The 23584-nt window shown below is 43.3% G+C and overlaps 1 protein-coding gene across 1 annotated transcript; it reads left to right on the top strand.

Annotated features, from left to right (window-relative positions):
• The first annotated feature begins 6260 nt into the window (after positions 1-6260).
• Positions 6261-21844, top strand: LOC142594586 (cytokine receptor common subunit beta-like). Its single transcript, XM_075719054.1, is given in 12 exon segments — positions 6261-6348; positions 9009-9138; positions 10900-11066; positions 11658-11806; positions 12268-12439; positions 12536-12931; positions 13988-14133; positions 14237-14411; positions 15467-15557; positions 15847-15916; positions 19935-20038; positions 20321-21844. Coding segments are annotated over 12 exon segments (2886 nt in total). The 3' UTR covers positions 21519-21844.
• Positions 21845-23584: the final 1740 nt, after the last annotated feature.

Genomic DNA, 23584 nt, shown 5'->3' with positions numbered 1-23584 from the left:
GAGGGAGGTGATTCTTCCCCTCTACTCCTCACTCGTGAGACACCACCTGGAGTACTGTACCCAGTTCTGGGGTCCCCAGTACAAGAAAGACATGGACCTGTTGGAGCAGGTCCAGAGAAGGGCCATGAAAATGATCAGAGGGCCGGAACATGTCTCCTATGAAGAAAGGCTGAGAGAGAAGGGGTTGTTCAGCCTGGAGAAGAGAAGGCTCCGGGGAGACCTAATTGCAGCCTTTCGGTATCTAAAGGGGACTTATAAGGAAGACAGAGAAAGACTTTTTGCCAGGGCCTGTAGTAACAGGACAAGGGGCAGTGGTTTCAAACTGAAAGAGGGTAGATTTAGATTGGATATAAGGAAGAAATTTTTTACACTGAGGGTAGTGAGGCATGGAAACTGGTTGCCAAGGAAGTTGTGGATGCCCCATCACTGGAAGTGTTCAAAGTCATGTTGGAGAGGGCTTTGAGCAAGCTGATATAGTGAAAGATGTCCCTGCCCATGGCAGAAGGGTTGGATCCTTCTGACCCAAATAATTCTATGATTCCATGGTTCTATGATTCTAATTTCATAGCCCATTTATACCTAATAACTTAGCATTTTCTCTATCATTGTTAGATTGGAGTACCTTAGATAAAATTTTGTATTTCTCAGTCACCCAGATCTCTCAGGTGAGAGATTTCTCATCACTCAGTCTTCCAGATCACCTATAATTATGCTGAAGATTATAAAAGATTATAAGAACTCACTTAAGGGTTTCCTCCAATATGAAAACTAACCATTAATTTCTCTCATTTGTTTTCTGTCTTTAACTGACTTTAATCTACATGAGAACCTTCCTTTTATCTCTTAGTTTCTTGGAATCACATTTTTGTGGGACTTCTTCAAGCTTTTTAGGCATCTAGGTATAATACACTAATTGGATAACCCTGTATCTGTTTGCTCCTGGAGTTCTTCCAAGAACTTCACTAGTTTTATGAAGCATGACTACTTTCTACAAAAGCTATGTTAACTCTTTCCCAGAACCTTTCTCTCTACTATTTCTTTTTTTCATTATAGTTTGTATCACCTATCCTGTACAAAAGCCATCCTGATTGGTCAGTAGTTCCCTGGATTCTTCTCTGAGTACTCCTCAAAAACTTGCATTTGGTACTTCTTTTACTCTGATACTGAGGCCTGTTAAAGCCTTTGATTATTTACTACAACTACTTGTTCAGCGATTGAGCAATTTTAAGTTCCTTTACAGATTTTATCACAAGAAAGCAATTGAGTAAGAATGTAGGTTATGCAAGGCTTGTAATTATGTTTTATTAAACTGAAAGATTTAGTTGGAAAATATCATTATAAGTTATCATTTTTCTCTATGTTTTGCCTCATTTACTTCTTCGGAACATTAAGGCTACAATAACCCTACCTTTATAGCATCGGTAGACTTGCAAAAGGTCTAAGCTCACTTTAAGTTTTTAAATGATTCTTTAAACAGCCCCTTTGGCACTGGAAACATTTGACCCTTTTAATAATGTCTTGAGCTTATTTTTGCCAGTCTTGTTATTTTTATATATGCCCTTAAAATACTATTACAGTAAACTTGTGTCTTTTGTCATTTCAACTTGTACTAGGTCTTGTATATTACTCAGGACTAAATCAGTTTGTTTCTTTTCTCGTGAGAGCTTTCACAGATAGCTACAAGAAGCAATCATTTGTAGTGACTAAAATAGGAGAATCTCTGACTAGATCCATATTAGCAAATAAAGCAGACCAAGGTCCATTTCTGGCTGTAAGAGAATTGACATGGAGCGGTCATGGAAGATTCGTGTATCCAAGCTCTTTCCCCAACAGTAGAAGGTGTCCTCTTTCACACTGCATATTGGAAACTGTCCCTGGCTTGCTCATTGACATGGACAAAACCCATGTCTAAGAGTTCACTAACAATTGACCAGAGTCTATGATGTCATTCCAGAGCTCAAACCTTTGCCTTGTCCTGGTTTAGTCTACTAGTACAGACAGACTCATCATGGTTCACTGTGATGTTTATCTAGTCTAGTGTCATTGGACTGTCCCATTGTAACTGTTTGTCTGCCCTTCAGTCTCTCTGGTCATCTCTAGCATTTCACTCACCTCCTTTTGGTCAGGTGATTGATAGCATAGCATTAACAACATACTGTTCTTTTTAGTGCAGAATGAAATTCTGCAGCCATTGAAATTCTGTAGTACAACACAACTGTTGACACATACTCTGTTCGGCACTATACCTTCTTTAGCATTAATGTGTAAATGCAAACTACTTTTCTTGTACAAAATGTATATTCTTGTCTTAGTGTTCTACTGAATATCTTCTTTTCATCAAACTTCCATAATGCCCGTTACATTGTGGTTTTTTTTTAAAAAGGCATTCACCAATGGTTCTGCCATTTAAACCATATTTCAAAATTGAAGTATTTGTATAGACATATTTGGGCTTTTGTCTTAATCTAGTTGCATATTTTTATATGCTCTGCTTACCTGGGATATAGTTTTTCTTTGTTTTTTTCTTACTTTCTATCCTACCCATTTTTCTAAGTCATACGTTTTCTGTTATTTCAGACTACAAAGATATATCAATCTGAACAATTTACTTTCCACACCTGGCATGATTTCCTTGGTTTTCATTTTAAAATTGCCTCATAGCATTTTTTAATCTTAAATGTCAGCAGCACTGATTCTGTTTTGATTAGGAGGAACCCATCTTATATAAACTTAATCGGCTTCACAAATTTACGAGGTACTAACAAATATAAGCCTCTTTCCCCCCACACAGTTTAATCAATCAGGACTGAGCCTCTGTTATCTGACACAGTGTATAAAACCAGGACCATTGAAGAACACTTCTGTGTAGGACCGCGTTTTTAGCCTCCTGGTTTAAACTTTGCTTTCTGGAGCTCTTGCCTGCTGTTTCTTTGTTGGTGGTGTGCACATAGGTCATAACCATTGGGTCCTTCTTAGCACTTACTAAGAGAATGTCTAGATTCCTCGTGGCATGTGACATCTTTTCAACTGCATGGGTCTTTTCTAGTAAAATGTTTGTCCATGTTTTTATTGACTTAGTCATGATCTTGTTTAATTTTGTTAGAAATGCAGGAGATATTTTATTTTTTTCTGCTCCTGAAGGGAGCCCATCCCACTTAAGACACCCATCAGCCTTTGCTGTACATGGTACCTGTTGAGTAACTCACGGCACAGTGTTAGCTATCATTCATGTCACCCAGGATCAGTTTTTGGGGGTGACCTTCTCCTGGAGGTGAAGACCAAATCCAGCGACTCCACTCAGCCCACCCAAGGATAGCTGGCTACTGTGATACCAATCTGTGTCATCACATGCCGGAGAGAACTTCCCTTGAGTGCAAGAGAGGCTATGAATGGCCTATACAGATAGTACAAGACCCACACAGTGTCTGAAGAATTACTTGGCTTCTTCATGTCCTGTCTTGGAGCTGAAAGGCTTGACTTGTCCATCCATTCATTAAGTTATATCTCATTTTGGGTTAAAAGATTTTAACTGACTAGTAAATGGCCTTTTGCTGTCTTGTCAATTCACGATTCTCAGTTTTCTGAAAGGATTATTTAAAGCCTTTCTGGTTGGAGTGCCCATCCCAGTAGTGCTGAAGAGATTACCACTGAATTTATGGCAATCCGTTCACTGCTTTATATATGTACACCCGTGAAGGTTGCTTTCACTGTGGCTCAGCAAACAGAGCAGGGGAAATTCAGGGATTTATACCTGGTTTCTTTTATTAGAAGAGTTTTCTTGAACATTTACCCTAAACTACTGCTAAAGGTTGTCACTAGATTTCACTTTAGATAGGGAATTAACATGCCAGTTAATTCCCTTTGTGAAGCCTTTAGAAAGAAAGGCATCACTTCACAGCCTGATTTTCTAGAAGTTGCCTTTCAGCTTGCTGAAGCCAAAGCTCTTCAGGCCTCTGTAGCATAGGTATGTCTTGGCACAGTGATTTCTGTGCGAACTAACAAGGTAACTGATGGTGTCAGACTCTGCTATGAGACTAGCATGGTGAATTTGCTATCACTGATCCAGTCACACTCCCATGCAAGCTAAGCTACTGTAGCAGCTTCACTGAAGAGGCATGCCTCTTCCATCCGAGGGAACTTTAATCTCACTTTCACCAAGCATTGCTCTATTGCAGAAGCACTCCATCTGATAGATAGATCCTTTTGTGTCTATGGATGCCAAAACTTAATTGGAATAGATTAAGTGAGAGGAGTAACAGAGTATTGCTTGGAATCACACACAGTGATTCCTTAACAAGCATGAAAAGAAGAAAAAGCTATTACTTATGAATGACTGAAGTTTCAAGAGACATACTGCATGGGTATTCACTACCAATCCTCATTTTTCTCCACTGAGGTCTCTGCATGTAAGTGGGATAATTCTTCTGCCTGTTAAGAAGAAACTGAAGGGATAACCTTACACCTCTTTTTTATCTGTGAAGGAAGCATGAAGAGAAGGAGAGTGCATGCACATCCTTTGGGGATTGCAAAGACAAAGTCTCCATTCTCAAGCTCATGTCCATACACTGTGTGTAATGTTCACTTTTACAGCATTTCCTGAAAATTATTGCAAAGTAGCTTTCCCTTCTTCTCCCTCTCTTTGGCTTAATCTGCTTTTCTTTTAGCTTTTTAAAAATTTTTCTGATGCACTTACAGCTACCACAGTAATTGTGTATACTGCGGAGGATGTAATCCAAAGTTGCTTGAACTCTGGTACTTTCAATTGATAAAGGTACTGCCCAAAACTATAGTAGTCTCTTCACAGAGACTGCAGTCCAGGTTAGAGAAAGCAGTAAGAAACTACACTGCTTCTCACTTCTTTAGATGCCACCACTCCTCTTCCTTTTTTCCTAAGATTAAAAAGAAGATCTCAATATATGTTAAATTACACTGCCTCCATTTGAGCGTATTTTCCTTGCTTCTACTGATGCAGAGCGATATTATCACTTAAATTAAAATATGTAATCAGAGTGTGGCTTGAATTTTAATCCCTTAACAGTGTGGGTTTGGTTTAAGCAGAATCCACACTTCTAGTGTTACTATTTGGATGGAGACAGTTTTATGCAGGTCAGGCTTAGCAACAGCAATGCGTCTTTAAGACAACATTCACAATGTAAACTAATGTTTCATTTAATGAACATTTAACTTTATGGCAATGAATTTTCCTTTCAGAAAACATTGCACACAAGGAGAATGATGATTTAAAGGACAGGTTTTCAGTGCAGATCAACAGAAAAGAGAACAAGCAGTGAAGTTCAGCCTCTGTTAAGAGATCATTACATCTTATTTGCAGAAAAAATAGTTGCATTTCTTGGAAAATGTTTAAGCAAAATATAACAGTGAAAAGTACTTCCTTCCCCCTTCCTCTTAACTGTATGACATCTGATCAGGAACCTAGCTGCTGGACCTATGCTATAAACAGGAAGGTCAGAGAGAACAAATCAAACACGCCTCTGGTGCTGAAGACTACCAGAGCACAACTGAAAGGGAACTGGAGCACAGACTCATTTGAAGGGGTAGGGCTGTGGGTGTCCCATTGGTAGTTGCATTTGCACCGACTCCATGTGAGTGATAAATGGGAAAGTCAAATAACAGCTTGCTGTGAAGCACCTGCCTTGAAGACCACTCAGCATTCAGGAAAGCAAACGTGTTTTTACTGTGGGGAAGGAACTGGCAAGGAGCCCTCTCTCCTCAAACAAACAAGGACTTAAAAGCCCTGTGAATCAGGTCTTAAAGTGAAGAAACAGGAGGATTGGATCTCTCAATTCACCAGAAGTACATTTTTGTGAGTAGGACTGGTAAGAGAGGCAAGGAAGTATTTCTTTTTGGACAGGTTCATGATTCAATGGAACAGCAGGGTGTACTTTGTATGGATCAGATGGGTGAATCAACATGGATAATTAATTCCTTCTCATAACTTAGGGTGAAGGAAGGACGTGGAAAATCCTACCATTAGTTCTAAACAGCAAGCTTTGTCCTTGTCCTCTGGTGAAGAGGCAGAACGTTTTCCCATTAATAAATTATCTTCGTATGAAGCTAATCCAAGAGATCATGGCAGTGTTGATGGGAGAGGTGGTTTGGGCCCAAGACTCTCCGAGCTAAACACATGAGTTTTGCTTTCAGCTACAACTGGTGACAAAGAAAGAAAAACAGTGGCTGTTGAGCACGCATTTGAAGAAGAACAGCTAGTGATGCAGGGAGTTGTTGCCTGACATAAGATCATGCTTGTGTGCAAAGGTGTAAAGATGAGGGAGCTCATCAGTCTTCTTCTGGCTCCATGCTTCATTTTGGGGGTTGAAACTATTCGAGGTGAGTTTCAGACTCTTTGCCTCTATTTTTTCTTCCTTTCTTTTCTATTATTGTTCCTTTTCTTTTAGCCTGATATTTCTCCATCCTCCCTTTATTTTCTGCTTTCATCTTGGTGACAGAAAGAGAAGGAGACTTTGTGAGGGTACACATATGTAGTTACAGGTTATGCTAAACACTCCAGATGTATGTCAATAAGAAAGTTGTGAATGGTATTTAGGCAAGACCCCAAACTTCATGGGCTAGACTATGTTCAAAGCCTGTTAGTGTATTTACTTAAATTGACTAGTCATGAAGTTTCGCATCTGAGTAGGCCTATTACCACTATGAGCTGTGACTTTGCCTGTCCCATTGTTAGATATCATTTTGGTTTATACCAAAAGAAAATTTTTTTCCCAACCTGCCTTTTTTCCTCAATAATAGGTGTTTCTTTGTTATGTCTGTTGACGTGTCCTGCCTCCAAGTGATACTCTCCTTTTCTTCAGTTAGAGCGAGGGCTGGCTGCTTCCTAAGAGACAGGGAGCTGAGAGCTGGTTGATAACACAGCTGGCAGAGCAGAGGCACAGCACCTATGTAAGTGAGGAACTTAGTCATTACTCATAAGTGTTGGAGGCTCTGAGGTATTGAATAAAAGGTATTGAAAAATTTACCTGTTGCACACTTATCTTTCCAGAGATAGACACATATCTCTGGTACTTGGGAGGATTCTGCTCTCTTGCCTAACGTGATTCTCAGTACTGAATGCCATGGACTCTGTGGTCTCTCAAGGAACAACCCTATGATGACTGCAACAACCTTGTCTTTGCAGTATATTTCACTTTTTGGACCTGAAAGTGACTTGACTTGGGCACAGGTGTTTCTTGCAAGATTAGGCATCAGCTACCCTAGGCCTGCTAGGAATGGCAAAATCATCCCTCACCATCTCTTGGCTGCTGTTTCTGAAAAAATGAGCTCTCAACCAAGCTGACCCTGGGTCAGTAGTTCCCATCACAGCAGAGACAACACCAGTGCCTGTTCTTGGAGTTTGAATTCTCAGGGAAGGGCACATTCATTTTCCCAGGTTAACAGTGACCTTTCCTCATACAGCTCCTTCTTGCACAGAGCTTTTTCACAAAAAGAAAAAGGAGAAGCAGGTTCTCTGCAAATCCAGCTATAAGGTATGTTTGTTTACTGATACAGGGACACAAATTTTTCAGACGATGGATTTTTTTAATATGTTTTCCTTGCCAAGAAGCTTTCTCCTTTCTGTACTTAAATGTCATTGCAGCTAACCAGAGTGGGTGTCTCTCACTTTTGCATATGACTTCTTAGAGGCATAACTCTTGGTAAGGCAAGTGGGCTTATTCGGTGGGCATGTGAACGTATTCACCACCACGACAGCAACCCACAAAGGCAAAGCTGAATGTCCTGCTTAATAAGGCATCTGTTTTTTTGCCTTAAACAATAAATCACTCACTCATATCTTGCACTTACTGCCTTCCTACTGAGACATCTCTTGACTGCTAGAAGAGCAGTGAATTGTTGAGAGCATTTGGTTTGTTTTTTTTTTTTTTTTTTAAATCTATAATTATGTTCTTAGAAGTTGTTTTTCTAAATGTCTCCTGGATTCTTTCTGTCATTAAGGGGTACAAAAGTCAACACTACACTGCCTAGGTCCTGGGGGTCCTCCCATTCAGCTTAGACCCTTGTTTATTGTACATCTATGCAGAGATTTACCGGGACTCAGAATTATGCTAATCCTAGGACACCGATGCTGATTTGAGTGCTCAGCTAAATAAATCCCCATTCAACATTGCCCAGTTCATCATGGTACTCTCATTTCCTCCTACTGGGAATATCAAAAGCTCATTCATAGGAGACAACAGGCTTCTCATTGGAGATAGCTGCTCTTTTAGGCTTTCTGTGTTATACTTACACTTGCTTGACCAGCCTTCCATCTGTGTTGGAGTTTCATAGAGCATCAGGTCTCTGCAGTTCAGGAAGAGAAACAGAGGTACAATCTGAAGTCTTATATCATAGTTCACTGTATGAGAATCACTGTGATTCCTGTCTAGGGGTGGGGAACAGAAAAGGGAAGATGTGTTTGAGGTTTTAGCCAGTGCTACGAGGCCCTTTTGCTTCAAAGGCATGAAGTCCAATGAGGCTTAAAACCACCAAGCTTAACCCTTTGGACTTATCTTTTGAATTAGAATATTTCTTGAAAATTAATTTTACCTATTACAAAACAATTCCAGCTTTTCTTCAGAGGTTGTAGACCAGAATCTTACTTTTCTTGCATGACCATTTTGATTTACAAACAAGCAGAGTCAAAAAGTTGAGGCTCTCCCAGTCCTAAGACTCACAATAAAATTCTGATAAATGGCAACATAATGACAGTCCAGCCTACTCTAAGAGCAGCAGCTGCTGTTGGAGACTTCTTGCCTTCAGGCTTTCCCATGAAGGGAAATTTTATTTGTGAAAGGGCCAAATTTTATTTGTGAAATCCATGCAATATGAGCTGAACAACATAGGGGATATTCCCAGCAGATCTCATCACCCAGCTCCTCACTTCTCTGTCTCTGCCTCTGCTTTCTCCAGCACAGTAGCAGAGCTTGTGTTCATTTTATGCATTTTCCACTGCTTCCTTTAGCCCCATCCATCTTCTGTTTACTTCCTCTTTTCAGAGAGCATCCCAATGCAGACCCTACAGTGTTATAACGACCACATATCTCTTACAATTTGCACATGGATGGAGTGTTCAGAGGCTCATCAATTCCTGAATGTGACTCTGAACATTGACAACAGCTCTGAAAAGTAAGTGCCTGGCTGGTGTTCTGTGAAGGGTCTGAAGGGGCTTGGCTGCTGAACCTAAGAGATGGAGCTGGACAAAAGGACAGTGCACTGGGCTTGCAGCTAGTGTAGTATCCAGCTTGCAGACACCAGTGTTATGTCCAGGCTAGGGAGAATGTTGGATCTGTACAGGATGAGGAAGAACAGGAAGAAGAGCATGCTAATCAAATAATTTTCATTATCTTTCCAATCACTCTCCCTTGCTTTTGCTGTGAAAGCACAAACACCAAATATGGCAGGACATGTTAATTATTGCACTTGAATGGAGAAGGATGTGTTACACTAGAGGCAGTAGTAATAATAACTAATCAGAATGGCAAAGGCGGCTGCTTCTTCCTTATGCCAGTAAGAGCATAGCTATGTTGAAATAATTTCTGCAAAAGAAACTGTGAGAAAACCAGATGTTGTACAATTTTGTTTGTCTCATTGGATTTCCTCTCAGAGATACTAGGCTACGTCTTCCACTATCTTTGTGCTACTTCTGCTTCCTTTCAAGAAAAAAGCAGAATAGTCAAATTGGAGAGTATGAGGGAGAGAAAGGGACAGAGAAGAAGGAAGAGGTAGGGGAAAGGAGAAAAGAGAATAATAGTAGAAGCAGGAGATGGAGGACTAAACAGCAGAGAGATTGGACGGTGGAAAGAAAACATGCAAAATAAGAATAGGAAGAAGTTACCTTGGTTTTATTTTTGAGAAAGAGCTCTAGGATTCATTCATGAGTTGATCTGACAGCTGTTGAAGTCAATGGAGAAGGTGCTCCTTACAGTCTCTGCAGTACTGAATCACATTCCAAATGTTAGCAGTTTGCTGTGGGTTGAAGTCTACAAACCACAGAAGTGTTTCTGTGGCACAAAGGACTACACAGTTTGCATGGAATTTTTTTTTTTTTTTTTTTTTTTTTTTGAGGAGTAGGACTACAGTACCATAGTCCTCACAAAATTTCTGTTCCAACTGCTAGCTGCATTTCTTTGGCTTACCCTCTTTGATTTCTCTAGTGTAAGCATAGCGTAACATATATATGTCCACATGTAAACTGCCAACCCTACTGTCATAGAAGCAATAAGCTTTGCTTGCTAAGGGAAGGTGAGCTAGGAGCTGAGGATGACAGCAAGGCATTGATGTCATTGACAATGGCGTAATCCCACAGTAACAAGAAAAACAGAACAGTGAGAGTGACGAGGATCAGCCTTCAGTCCAGATCCCCAAGGAAGTCCCTATCCAGCAGCCAGGCTTAAGGGCAAGCTAGGAAGTCAATTCCATGGATCACAATCAGCAACATGTGTCACCAGGCACAGATATGGCTGTGTCATAGCTCAGGCAAGGACCAAAAGCAAGGGCCTGAAATTAAAAGCAGCTTCTGAGTGAAGGTGGGGAGGCCCTCAGTCAGGCTGATTCCATCTTAGACAGCCTTGAGCATGGGTAGCCAAACTCCTTGTCGGGGAGCGAAAGAGGTTGTGCTCACAGCCCAGACACCTACCAACCCAAGATAGGTATTGTGAGTGCATCTTCCTTTGAGGAAAGGAAGAGAGAATAAAGCAGATGTCCTTGATATTAGAGAATTTATTCATGTCACTTAATGAACTACAGGAGTATGCCAATGTAATGCAGTGATAAACATTGATTTAGAAACAGAATAAAATCGCATGTGGGGAAGGTTTCAGAAACCACACTTTGGGCCATCTAGCGGCATCCTATTCAGATAGTCACGCTTTTTTTCTGTGTAACCAGGAACAAAAACATGACCTGCAGGTCCCACAAAGGTGAAAACCACACTGACTGCCAGAACTTCACAATGCACTGGGTGTGTCAAATCGATGGATACGATCAAAGAACCTACAACTTCAAATTTGACCTGACACTGCATGCAGAGCTAAATGTCTACTTGTTTCAGAATGGTAAAGATGAACCACTACCTCTTGTCTCTATCCTTGTGTATTTAAAAGTTTTTCAGATTAATATATTGAATATCTAATCCTAAAAAGATACTTAGGTCAGCCCTTAACTTGAAACGTAAGAAAGAGTGAAGTTAAATGGCTATAAGGCCATACTACCACCTTCAAATTCAGTGCATTTGGGATAGACAAAAATGAGTCCACCATAAATCGGGGTAGACCTGCCAGCTAACCAACGTCTTGATTGGGATTGGGGGAAGATATCAAAAAAGCCTTCTGTTTCAGCACCATGCTCTACAACATATTCTTTCACAAAGTTGCTATGAAGCTGCACAACAGCACTGCTATTTCTGCTTTCCTCTTCTGTTCATGAATATATTTCCCAGGTCTTGTAGAGTTTGCACTTTGTGGTGAAAAAGAATCATAGATTATTTGTAGCACTCCAGGGAAATTGTTAAATATCCAGATTCTGTCATTCAGAGAACATCAGCTAGGCATTTTCTTCTCCTCTTCATGTCCCTGTCCTCACTATCTCCTCTCATGGGTTGTTCCTTCACCTTCCAGTTCAGACTCTCCCACCTCAAAACCTCTCAGTTCAGACCCTCCCACCTCAAAACTTCTCAGTCAGCTTGACGAGATCAGGAGGTTTCTTGCTGACCTGGAAAGCAGCTGAGGGAAGCCAAGGGCTGGGCAATGCACTGGAGTATGAAGTCACTTACAAGCGGGAGTGGGAGTCCTGGGAGGTAAGAGCGGAGGAGCCAGGCTGCCCTGGTTTGGGCAGCACCCTTTTGGGCGGTTGAGAGCCTGTGCCAAATGTTGTGCAAACAACTGGCCTTTCTGTTCTCAGGCACTAGGAGGAGATGCAACAAATGTAGTTTCAGGTTGGGTGGAAGGGGCTCTCTTCCTGTTTGCCCAGTGAAATACCATTTGTCCTGAACAGAATGCAAAGATCTGTTCTTCACTGAAGAAAGCACTGCACTTGGTTTTGAATTGGAATTGATTTTGCCCAGAATCCCTCCCAAGTGGAATTAAAGCATGTTCCAACAGGAACCTGTGGGTTCATGTGGGAAAATGGCAAAATACATTTGCAGTGGCTTCCCCTTCCAGGAGGATGCACTTTTTTTTTTTTTAATTTGTAAGTGTGCATATCCCCCACTCCCCAATTTCCTCCTTCTCCACTCTCCTTCCTTTCCCCCAACAACAGAAAGCTGCCTCGCTCTTGCTCTCAAACACCACACGTTGCCATCTCAGCCGTGAGGACCTTGTCCCGGGGAGCACCTACGTTGCCCGTGTGCGAGCCAGACCAGAGCAGGCCAGTGGCTTCCCTGGGCAGTACAGCGAGTGGAGCACGGAGGTGTCGTGGGAGACCCCTGAAGGTAGCGTGGGACGGAGCGGGGCTGTGCGGGGGTGGAAGCACTGGCTGAGAAGCCAGACCTTTCGTGTCACTTAGCTTGCTCTCATCTTCTCTGAAGGTGGCCTTCAGCCCAGGAACCTTCGCTGCCTCTTCAATGGTGCAGATCGTCTGACATGCAGCTGGGAAGTGAAGAAAGCGATCATCACCTCTGTCCTCTTTGGCTTGTTCTTCAAGGACACTCCAGCATCAGCGTAGGTGCTCTGCCCATGGCAGTGTGCCTGCACCTCTCCCATGGAGCTTCTGCTCTATCCCGTTCCCCCTGATCTCAGCACAATCTCTTTTTCTCCCCTCAGAGAAGAGGAGTGCTCTCCTGTGCACGAGAAGGCTTTGCCCCACATCCCGTATGTGGTGCAGAGCTGTGACATCCCTGTTCGCAAGCCCAGCAGTCAAAGCCAGTACCATGTGTCTGTCCGGGCCAAGATGGAGGAGAAACGGATTGAAGCCCACAAGAACAGTGAGTTGGCTGTGTCATTTCTTGCTTCTCCTGGTTGTTTCTCAGAGAGGTGCCTGTCTGGGCAAGTGGGGCTGAGGACAGCGGTGGTGGAGGAAAAGTGTGTGGGCAGAGGAAGAAACTGAGACTGATGAAGAAAGGAAGTGGACACTGTGTCAGGTCAGAGGTCTGGGAGCGGTGGCTTGTAGGTATGGAGTTCCTTGGTGGCAGCGAGGGGAAAGTGCTGTGCAGAAATTCTGGTTGTGACCCAGAGCTTCTCAGTGATTGATTGCCACCCTGCTGGCTTCTCTGTGAGTGTCCCAGGTGAGAGGGAGCTGTGGTGAGAGGTGTTTGAGGGGAGTGTGTCACTATGTGGTTTCTCAAGAAGCCAGTGGAGCTCTTGCAGGGGGTTTGTGCAGTGGCCCCTGGAGCACTGGATGCAGTAGGAGTCCTCTGCTGAGTGAGGTGCGCCAGGTGGATCACCTCTGCCTGCATGTATCTGGAGGTACTGGTGCTGCTTTTCACAGACTAAAGCTGGGAGACCTCCTGTTTAATAATTGAAATTAAATAATAATAATACTACTAGTAATAAAAATTATAATGAAAAGGAGAACAACGAGAGAGAGAGAAATAAAACCCAGGATAAAAAAACCCCAAGTGATGCAACCGCTCACTGCCCACCAACCAACACCCAGCCAGTCCCCAAGCAGCGATCAGGGATATTTGATACCAAATATCAGATAGTAGCTCTAAGAGAGCTGAAAATCTCTGGAAATGAGGTGGACCAGTACAGATGTTTCAAATATTGCTTTTCTGTACACAGGGAGTGCTGTCAGTATTGATGGATATGGATTTTCCGTTATTTACTGTGTTTAGTGTTTTATTGTATTTGACTCTACTGTTTTATTGTATTTGACTAGAAAATGAAGATGCAGGGAATTAAGAAGTGTTAAAAAGCTGAGACTTCTTACATTGCATAAACCAACATTGTTTTCAGTCTCTGAAAGCTGTTCACAGTGGTGAAAGGGAGTGCTGGACTGGTATGTTGATAAGTACTCTGAGACATTCCATGTGTTCCAGTTAAGGTGCAGCCACCTGCAAATGTGTCAGTAACAGTGACGGAGAACCAAGAGTATGAACTGAGGTGGATAAAACACACTTTGGCATATGGTTTCATAAAACAGAGATACCAAGTCAAGTACTGGAAAAACAACCAGGATGAAGAGGTAAGTCTCAGAAAGTGCCAGAGTCCTGGATTCCTCTTTGCTGGGCAAATGGGAAAGACCGTTCCTCTCAATTCTGTTGTTTGTGCTTCTTTCTTCTCCCCAGACTCTCCGGAAGCTAAATATCAGCAATGATGAACCTCCCTTCATCTTCACCCTGCAGATGCTGGCACCATCTACAGAATACAGGGGGAAAATGCGTGCAAGGGTGAATACGCCTCTGGAATATGAGGGGCCTTGGAGTGAATGGAGTGAGGAGTTCACCTGGAAGACTGGACATGGTACTTTTCATGTAGGCTAGTTCTGTAAGATTTTGTGGACTGTTAATGGCTGAAATGCCTCTATAGAAAAATACATTCTCCAAGCTGGGGTTGAAGTTCAGTCCAGCCAGGAGCTAGCTGCGGTCGCTTAACAAGGTAGCTGTCCTGCCTGCATCCTTGCAGTCCAGCTGCAATGCTAATGAAGGAGGTGAGCAGGGATCACCTTTTAAGCTTCTTTCCTACTTCCCTTCACAAGGTGAGTACATCAAACTATAAAGTTTTCCACATGGAGAACTAAGCAAAGATCCTGCCCAGAAGATCCTCCTTGTTTCCTGATTCCAGTAGTGCATTCTGCTCTCAGTGACTGAAGAGCCTGAGACTGCAAGAAGGCAGAATATAAGCCATTAGTCTTTTGTATTTGCAGAGTGACTCTAGGGTTGCATAAAGCACGCAGTAGAGTCTCCTGGAGATAGGAACCTTGACATGTTTTTTGGTGTTTCTGGACTTAGAGGCAGAATGTCCGCTATCGATATGGTCTTGTGCCCAAACTAATATGATCGTAGATGATTTGTTCTGAGGAAGCTCGTAGTGGTAAGACCGTGGGCAGAGTTTGATGAGTGTACTCAGGAAGAAATTGGTGTGTTGTTGATGATCAGTTATGGCCATTGGCAGAGGAAGCTCACTCTTAGAAAATCTCTGAGACCCCATCTCTTCAGGACTGTACTGAATAAGGCAGACCTAAGAAGCCTGAAGGCTTGCCTGTTGCTCATGGTGGAGTAAGGTACCTAACCATCTTCTTATCAGCATAATTATTTTACTCCGGTGTCAGTAAAAAATAAAAAAGAATCAGTAAAAGAAAGAATGAGCTCCTTTGATCAGTAAGCTGCTCAGGCCACGTTTGGTCTGTCCCACTTTGGAGGGTAACCCAGCAGTCTGAAGGCCTCATGATCCTATCCCGTGACATGCCAGCTACATTTCCCTGATCCGCTTGCATGAAGAGTGACCAGAGTGGAAAACCTGTTATGGGAAGCAGCCACTCTGCAGGTAGTTACCTATTTCTCTTTTCTCTGTTTCAGCTCTGTCACCAGTGGTTCTGCCAGCAATATTCCCAGCTCTCATCATCACTTTGCTAATAGTTGCTTATTGCAGCTATAAGTATTTCCTCAGGTAGGCTTGCATTGTGACTAGGAGATTTAGCAGCGTGTTGGCCACGTGGGTGGCATAAAGGCTGAGGCACTTCTTGTCCCCCATGAGGGAGAGGTCTATGTGGAGATGAGCGTTGGTGTGCAATGGGCAGCCTTGTGCATGTCTGTGCAAGGGTGAGAGTTGGGTGGTGGCGTGCCGGGGCCTTGGTGGTGCCTCGCTGTGCAAAGCAGCATAGTGTACAGGGTGCAGTCTTTCCTGGTTGCAACCACGTTGAGAAGCAAATCTTGAAAAGTCTGTGGTGTTGTTGCAGGAAGAAGCAAAGGTGGGAGGAAAAGATTCCGAACCCCAGCAAGAGTCTCCTGATCCAGAGCTACCTGGGGGTAAGAGGGAACTGTACCTTGAAGGGTTCATTATTTCTCTCTCTTTTTCAGGACCTCCAATAGTCTTAAGAGCTCTTCTTGTCTCCTAGTCCACAATGAACAGATATCTTCATTAGTCTATGCCTTATTTTTCGGAGAAGTCCTGGTCATGTTCAACATAACTGTGATCTTATCTTCATACTAGCAGAATTCTTTGTGTTGTGCTTGTCAGCATCACTGTGATTTGAAGTCAAGCTAGAACATTTTCAGCACCTTAACATTTTAACTGACTGAAATAATCTAGTGTCGTTAGCAAACTTCATCAGCTGGTGCTTTCATTCATCTCCAGATAGGAATCAACACTAATGCAGAGCTTTTTAGAATGGGGTGGTAACCCTATTAAAGAAACTTTTATTTTAAGGAGCTGGATTTTCTGGAATAAATGTTATCACATGCCTGTCTGTTACCAGGACAAGCATTCTTTATTGGAAATTGAGGAACACACTTAGACAGCATTTGGTCAAAGGTGTGTAAGTAGAACCTCCCTCCCTTCTTCCTCCCTTCCAAAAAACCCCAACCCATCTGGAAAGGATGGTATAGGCATTTTGGTGGTAAGAGTTTTCCAGTCTTGCAAGAATAGGTGATTCAATGATGTGCCCACCCCAACACACACACACACACAGACATATTCTTCTGTAACAGTTGATTCTATTCTATGTTCATAAGGGATAGGTTACAGTAAGTATAGATACAGGGCAATCCAATGAGTATAATTTACAACATGGCCTTTGTGTGAGGCGAATGAGCACTTACAGTATCTACACTTGTGTGCGAGTGAAGGAGTGAACATGTTTGTTAACCATCGCACATTTGTTACATTGCTGTAAGATGGACTTTCACCGTAATGACCTGGTTGAATATATCATTTTCAAATAGATGGCAAAGACTAAGCACAGACTCTCTCGTGCCAGAAGACAAACTGGTTATGCTTATACTAAAGCCTCATGTGAGTTTCTTTTGCCTGCTCTCTGCAGCAAAAACTGGAACCTTTTTCCCACTCTTGTACCTGAATAGCTTTGTCTCCTACCTCCTACCTGTTTCTCCATCCACAAGTGCTCACTGCCTTATTTTCCTGGTTTTGAAAGATTCCATCCCTGCACTGGACTACCTTATCCTAAGTTTTGTAAACATCCCAGTAATTCTGTTTCTCATGTCAGCTGGTACAGAAGGACTGTCATGATACTTCTATAGGTTAAATACTGCCCAGAGTGTCCCCATATGGTGCTGGAAAAGAGCAGACACTGCACAAAGCAGTAGCTTTGATGCTTATTGTGGTAGGAACCTGCAACATCTCTGTGAGCTCTTCAAGCTCTCCAAGCTCTCCTGTCCCTTATGCTATGTAAAGCTGGAATAGAATAGAACAGAACAGTTCAGTTCAGCTGAGTTCAGTTGAAAGGGACCTACAATGATCATCTAGTCCAACTGCCTGACCACTTCAGGGCTGACCAAAAGGTAAAGTGTATTATTAAGGGCATTGTCCAAATGCCTTTTAAACACTGACAGGGATGGGGCATCGACCACCTCTCTAGGAAGCCTGTTCCAGTGTTTGACCATGCTCTCAGTAAAGGAATGCTTCCTAATGTCCAGCCTAAACCTCCGCTGGTGCAGCTTTGAACCATTCCCACACATCCTATCACTGGATACCCAGGAGAAGAGATCAGCAACTCCCTCTCCACTTCCCCTCCTCAGGAAGCTGTAGAGAGCAATGAGGTCGCCCCTCAGCCTCTTTTTCTCCAAACTAGATAAACTCAAAGTCCTTAGCTGCTCCTTATAGGACGTGCCTTCCAGCCCTTTCAGCAGCATTGTTGCCCTCCTCTGGGTGCATTTGAGTACCTTAAAATCCTTCTTAAATTTGGGGCCCAGAACTGCACACAGTACTCAAGGTGAGGCCACACCATTGCTGAATACAGAGGGATAATCGCCTCTTTTGACCTGCTGGTTATGCTGTATTTGGTGCACCCCAGGGTGCGGTTTTTCCCTCTTGGCTGCCTGGGCACACCGCTAACTCATACTGAGCCTGCTGTCAACCAGCACCCCCAGATCCCTTTCTGCAGGGCTGCTCTCCAGCCACTCCTCTCCCAGATTATACTTGTGCCCAGTGTTACTCTGCCCCAGGTGCAGAATCCAGCATTTAGACTGTTAGGTTTCATTTAATTGATGATTGCCCAGTGCTCCAATCTATCTAGATTCCTCTGCAAGGCCTTCTGTCCCTCCAGAGAGTCAACAGCACCTCCGAGTTTGATATTGTCTGCAAACTTGCTAATGGTGCCTTCAACTCCTGATCATTGATAAAAATATTGAACCAGCCCTAGAACTGAGCACTGAGGTTCACCACTGGTGACTGGTCACCAGCCAGATGTAGCCCCATTCACTACAACCCTTGGAGCTCTGCCCTTCAGCCAGTTCTTCACAGAGCACACTGTGTACCTGCTCATCTCACAGCTGGATGACTTGTCCAGAAGGATGCTGTGAGGGACAATATCAAAAGCCTTATCAAAATAAAAAAACCCTACATCCACTGCCTTCCCTTCATCCACTAGGCAGGTGACCTTGTCATAGAAGGATATCAAATTACTTAAACAGGACTTGAGCAACCTGATCTAGGTAAAGATGTCCCTGCTCACTGCAGGGGGTTAGGGCTAGATGATCTCTAAAGGTCCCTTCCAACCCAAAGCATTCTATGATTCTATGATTCTATGACTTTCCCTTTGTGAACCTGTGTTGGCTGTGCCTGATGATTGCATTGTTCTTTAAATGCCTTTCAATAGCACCCAGTATGATCCTCTCCATAATTTTGCCAGGAACTGAGGTTAGACTAACAGGGATGTAGTTTCCTGGGTCCTCCCTCATGCCCTTCTTGTAAATTGGAATAGCACTGACTAGCTTCCAGGCAGCAGGGACCTCCTCAGACTCCCAAGACCTTTGGCAGGTGATCAAGAGGGGTCCTGCTGTAACATCCTCTAGTTCCTTCAGTACTCTGGGATGAATCCCATCAAGCCCCATGGACTTATGGACATTCAGCTGATACAGCTGGTCCCTTACAATTTCAGTGTGCACAAATGGAAAGTCACTGTTCCCGTGCTCATGGTCCTCTGACTCCGAGGACTGGGCAGCCCAAGGTCTATCAGCAGGATTAAAGACTGAGGCAAAAAACGCCTCTGCTTTGAATGCCTCTGCTTTTTCTTCATCCCTATTAGTCAGGTGACTATCATCAACAAATACTGCTCTAATGTTTTCTTTAGACCTCCTCTTGCTACCAATGTACTTAAAAAAAGCCCTCCTTTTTGTCTGATACAACATTGGGCAGCTTCAACTCTAACTGAGCTTTGGCCTTCCATGTCTTCTCCCTGCATATACAAGCCATGGCTGTGTAATCTTCCTGCAAAGCCTGACCTTGCTTCTGGAGATCATACAATTTACTTTTTGTCTTGAGCTCCAGGAGGAGTTCCCTGTTCAGCCAAGCTGGTCATCTGCCCCGCTTGCTTGGCTTACGACACACAGGAATTGCCTGCTCCTGTGCTTTTAAAAGGTGGCTCTTAAAAACTGACCAGCACGCATGGACTTCCAAGCCCTCAAGAGCAGATTCCCAGGGGACACTGCTAAGTAGCTCCCTGAATAGCTTAAAGTTTGCTCTCTTGAAATCCAGGGTAGCAACTCTGCTGCCCTGTTTCCTTATTACTCAGAAAATTTTAAACTCAACCATTTTGTGATGCCTGCAGCCAAGACAGGCACCTACCATCACATCTCCCACGAGTCCTTCTCTATTCACAAATAACAGGCCTAGGAGGGCACCTTGCCTAGTTGGCTCACTGAGTACTTGTATAGTTAGGTCAGTGGTAAGGCAATATGATTTTGAAGTAACCATCTCCTTGCCAGATGCTGTAGGCTCTCCTATTTGTTTTCTTTGTCCATGTATGGTTCTTGATTCCACTGCCAGTGAGACACTGCTCTTTTGTCATGTCTGCTGTTTCATTTTCAGAAAGTACATTTAGGAGACTGGCCAACAAGCAGTCAGCTGGACTTCAACAAATGCAACCTTTCAGAGAAAATGGAGCAGGCGAGCTTCCTTCAAGTTGTGGACAGGTGAGTGAACAGCACATTACAGTGACATTGTGGCTGATAGTCTCAAAGAGCTCCCTAACTCATGGCAGGATATAAGCAAATGTTCCATCACAAAAAAGCCTGTACAAGTTGCTTTTGAGGAAGGGATACAATTTTTTGCTCTCTGGGTTAGCCTGCTTCTCCAAGAAAATTGTTTTGTAACCCTATGTGTAGCTATGTGCATTTTCAGCTAAGCTTGTTTTGTATTTAATGTTTACCACAATAATATCTCTCATGAGCAACTTTTAACTTTCCCACATTCAGGCAGACGAAGACTTTGGCAGAGTCCCCTGAAGGGCAGGCTAAAAAGGCAGAGGTTTCCCGTGTTACACTGGACCTACAGAACTCATACCATGCTTTAAATGAGCCAGAGAATGCCCCAGCTCTCTGCTCAAGTCAGATTGCTGGTCATTCCTTTCCTGTTTCAAGGAGAAACGGTGCTGGTGCAAGTATTGCTTCCCAGACAGCAATCCCTTGCTTTGCTTTCAATGGTCCATACTTGTACAGCCCAGTGATGTCCTCCCAGCCTGATATGCATCCGACCTTGGCAGTGGACCCAGTGGGAGTCCGTGAGAAATCAGTTTCCCTTCAGTATGTGACCCTGCCAAAGGAAGACTGTCCCCAGGCTCCACAGAAGCAAGAACAGCCGGGAGCAGGTCCTCCACAGCCCTTCCAGCTCCCAGATCAGAAGGAAACGATGCAGCACCTCGACAATGACAAAGAAGTCTCAGCAGCTCCACCAGCCTGTGGGAAAGGCACAAACGACAGAAGAGAAGAGCAGAAATCTCCAAAGGCTCTTAGCTGTATCACGTCTCCTCAGCAGCGCCCCTTGGAGTACATCACCACAGAGAGCCTGTTACTGCCACCAGCCAGCAACTCCACCCATCCGCCGCTTGTCACTGCTGGGGAGTTACCTTGTGACTCGCAGGAGCCCCAGTCCCCCAGTGACCACCCTCGCCATGACTTTTCTCCTGGGAAAACTGGTGTCGCAGTGCCGGTTTCAGGTCAAGCACCAACCTCTTCTCCTGAATTGCACCTGGATACTCTTGGAGACTATCTTACTGTCCCTATAGGTCTCCATGGACATTCAGAACCCACAAAGATTTCTTTGCCTGTCTCACAGAAGGGAAACGATCCTCCTGGAAAGCAGCCTTCGTCAGAGGGTAACTTGGTGGTGTTAAACCCTGACAGCACTGAGCCAGTTTTCCTTTGCCAGGTTGGTGACTATTGCTTCCACAGCCTAAAATCCAGTGTGAAGATGGATGCTAGTCAGGAAGACCACCAAGTCAAGAAACCTTCTGAAGGCAAGACAACAGCTGGGAAGCCTGTATCTGATGATGAATCCATCACTGGCAAGGAAAAGGATGTATCAAAAATGCAGGCTATTCAGCTTTTCAAAAACCTGAAATCGGATGATTACTTTTCCTGGCAGCAATCTCTGAGGATCACCGAAGTCTGTTAAATGGGCAAATAGTAATGAATACCAAAGCTACAGGTAACTGAAAGAGTGTGCAACTATCTGATGAAAATGAACCCTCAAACCTAGGAACAAATAAACGCCAGTGCCCTTTTCCAGCTTCCAGTCCAATGTGTTGAAAGACTTCAAGTAACTCAATAGCCTTCTCAATGGCCTTCACAGATTTGGCATGGAAGACAATCCAGATATTGCCCTTTGTGTTTTTTCAAAGTTTCTGGCTTATCTGCAATGAACAGTTTAGCCTCCTCATGATCCTGTGAGAGATCACAGTCATCTTGCAATAATACCAGATTGCCTGAGTGTGGTGGTGCAGCCCCGCGGGCCACTCTGAGACCCCAGGGTAAGCCCTGTTGTGCTTTTACCTTGGTCACAAATGCAGTGACTTGGCATCAGGCAGTCTCTGCCCACACCTGGGCCACCTGCTGCTGAATATTGATGAAATCAATACTCATCAATGGATAAGCGATGATGGCCCTTACACTATGCTTTCTGTAGGTCCTCACCAAAAGCCAACTAAATTCCTAATAGATACAGGAGCACAAATATCTGTACTTACCCAAACTGATGTAATCACCTTAGGATTATGACAGGCCAACTTAAAGTTTAATTAACTGATTTATCCTGTAGCATAAGAGGGGTAACCCCTTTCAATATCGATGGCAACAACAGCAATGGTTATATGCCCTACCGCAACTTGTCTTTTCCTGTTAATCAGAGTAGGTATAATCACCACCACTCAAACACAAACCCATGGAATCATGCACTAGTAAGATATACTGGAAATATGGGAACATTGAGGGAAAGGGCAGGTTTAAACTTTTCTACTTTGGTTATGCATGGAAATGAGATATACTTAAAAAGGAATGGAGGTGGGACAGGAAAAATTTTGTTCCCCTACTCCAAGGCACTCCAGGAGAAGAAATTCAAGTAGGATGCCGAGTAATCAATGAATCTACCCATTGGAAACCAACAGAAATGACTGTTTATAATGCTGATTCCACCTGGACTAGAAAAGACACAAAATTTTGCGATTATGGCAACCTAGGTTGCTGGTATAACTTCACCTTAGTGGAACCTGGTTTTGTGATTTGTGGATAGGCCCACCGTAGAGTAGGACTGATGATTAAATTTAAGATTGACATGTGCAAAATATGGAATTTGTGTACAATAGGGTGACTGTGGGTTAATGCTTATACAGGTTGTAATGAACTTGCACCTGACACTTACCCCGCTAAATCTTTAAATTTATCTGTAGTAGTACTACATATAACAATACCTTTCATAGACAAGAGTGGATTATGAAAAAATGAAGATGAGGATCAAGAGATTCCATCTTTAAGGGGAACAACAGGAGACATCATTTCAATAGGATGGTGAATTGAAAACCACACTGAGTGTAAGAGAGTTTCACGCATTATTGTGGACTATGCTGGAGAAAAACATGGACGCGGTCCTGATAACACACATAGCTGTCCTTTTGGACATGAATGTTGGTATAATTTTACTGTATCCTGCCCAACACTCATAATGTGTCTTTGGGCAGACTCCAAATTTCATTCCAGTTTAGGCCTCCAGTTCAAAATTGATATCAAGCAACCGTCCTCACCAACTTGGCCTCCTCTTAAGTTCTCTCCTTACATTTATAAGACCGGCCCTTATATAATTAAAAATACAGGCCAGCAGCAAGTTGTCTTTAACCCTAGTTGGTCCCTGAAAAGGGTGGAACTTACACTGGGCACTAATGTGTCAGCAATTAGATCCGGTTGTTCTGCCTTTTTGGGAGTAGCTTACACTGGCTGGCTAGCATGATTACATGGATGAACTCTCGCCTCTCCAAAACGACCAAAAAGAAATGTGACTGGTATCTTAAGGAACAGGACTGGGAGTATTGAATAGCATAGACGCTGAGGTCCTAATGAACAAAGTAACTGCTGCCGCTGTCGACCTAAACAAATCAGAACATCCACTAAAATGGTCTTTATCAGCAATAGGAGCAAGTCAATGGCTCCTATCAGACATTCTACCTCATTGGGAATGAATCGAAGAAAATG

This window comes from Pelecanus crispus, chromosome 1 (assembly GCF_030463565.1).
Source record: "Pelecanus crispus isolate bPelCri1 chromosome 1, bPelCri1.pri, whole genome shotgun sequence".
Classification (NCBI taxonomy): domain Eukaryota; kingdom Metazoa; phylum Chordata; class Aves; order Pelecaniformes; family Pelecanidae; genus Pelecanus; species Pelecanus crispus.
The sequence above is the reverse complement of the archived record's forward strand: the minus strand, read 5'-3'. Positions and strand labels throughout refer to the sequence as shown.